Source organism: Perkinsus marinus, assembly GCF_000006405.1.
Source record: "Perkinsus marinus ATCC 50983 genomic scaffold scf_1104296976140, whole genome shotgun sequence".
NCBI lineage: Eukaryota > Perkinsozoa > Perkinsida > Perkinsidae > Perkinsus > Perkinsus marinus.
The window spans coordinates 607-1738 of NW_003200498.1; the positions used below are offsets into that span (position 1 = coordinate 607).

Below are 1132 nucleotides of genomic sequence, written 5' to 3' on the forward strand. Positions count from 1 at the left end.
GACTTGTCCCAAATCGAATAGGACTGTATTAGCCGAGGAAACCAGAGGAAGGACATATTGGGTGCGCGAGAGACGAGGTGTTGTGCCACCAAAGAGGAATTTGTACCGCGAAGAAAAAAATTTTTGCGAGGAAAAAATGGTACGCATCCCCGCCTCATTCGACTCGTTCCTGTAATTTATGGCGCGCGCTCATTTTTTCGCGCGTAGTGTTACGTTTGGCTCATCAATGCACGTGATGTTAGGATGAGCGGAGCGAAGCCTAGCGGAGCGTAGCATTGATTGCATCAAAAGTTTGGCGATCGGCGGCGTTGCTCAGTATCGTGCTGACCTAATCATCTAACCTTGTGGGTTGAGATGTTTCAAAATGGGTCAAAGTGGGTTCCCGGCCTTGGCTCTATCGCCACGTGCCTCATATCCTTCTCCACTTGTTACAAGGTGGTTGTTTCTTGGGTTCTGCCCCTTTTTCCGCTCGAACGGTCGCGATCTGTTGCCTCCGGGATCTCCCTCACTCAGCTCTGTCCCGTTTTATGACAACCATATCTGACCTTTCGGCTCAGCTCCACCCGCAGTCCTCGGTTACCGATGCCCTGCATCTTCTGAGTACTGATTCCGAGTTGACCGAACTCGTCCTCCGCAACTCCTTCGCCGCGACCGTTCACACCTTGGAAGATATCCACCTTCTCGGTGGTCCTTCTTACGAGAGTCTGTTCGGGATTTCCTCTGACGACTGTGCCCCCGCTTTGAAATTGGTCGTTCGTAAGCTTATCCGCATCGCCTCTGCCTTGCATACTTCTTCGGGTGCTGCTCCCCCTGCTACCACTTCTCTCCCCGAACAAGACACTCCTTGGCTTGACAGTCTCTCTCACTTGCTCACTCTAACTCCATCGCCCGGTCGTATCAAGCGTCAGGCGCCAACGTTGGCTGAGCTCCTCGGTGATCGTGACTCTTTACGTGGATTGACCTATTCTCTTCACTGCCCCCCCGATATCCTCATCGACATCATGTCTTTCCAGGATGTGGATCGCCTCCGTGTGCTATTCTCCAAACCACTACGCTCTTACTGCTCTCTCGACAAGGGCTCTACTTATGCTGATAATTCACTCAAGCTCTCAACCCTCATCCACTGCCTTCT

At 52.1% G+C, this 1132-nt stretch overlaps 1 protein-coding gene across 1 annotated transcript; it reads left to right on the forward strand.

Annotated features, from left to right (window-relative positions):
• Positions 1-527: 527 nt before the first annotated feature.
• Pmar_PMAR013202 (hypothetical protein) lies at positions 528-1031 on the forward strand (the record flags this gene model as incomplete). The annotated part of the gene is made up of 1 exon (XM_002764798.1): positions 528-1031. A coding segment is annotated over one exon (504 nt), but the record flags the coding sequence as incomplete, so codon positions are not given.
• Positions 1032-1132: the final 101 nt, after the last annotated feature.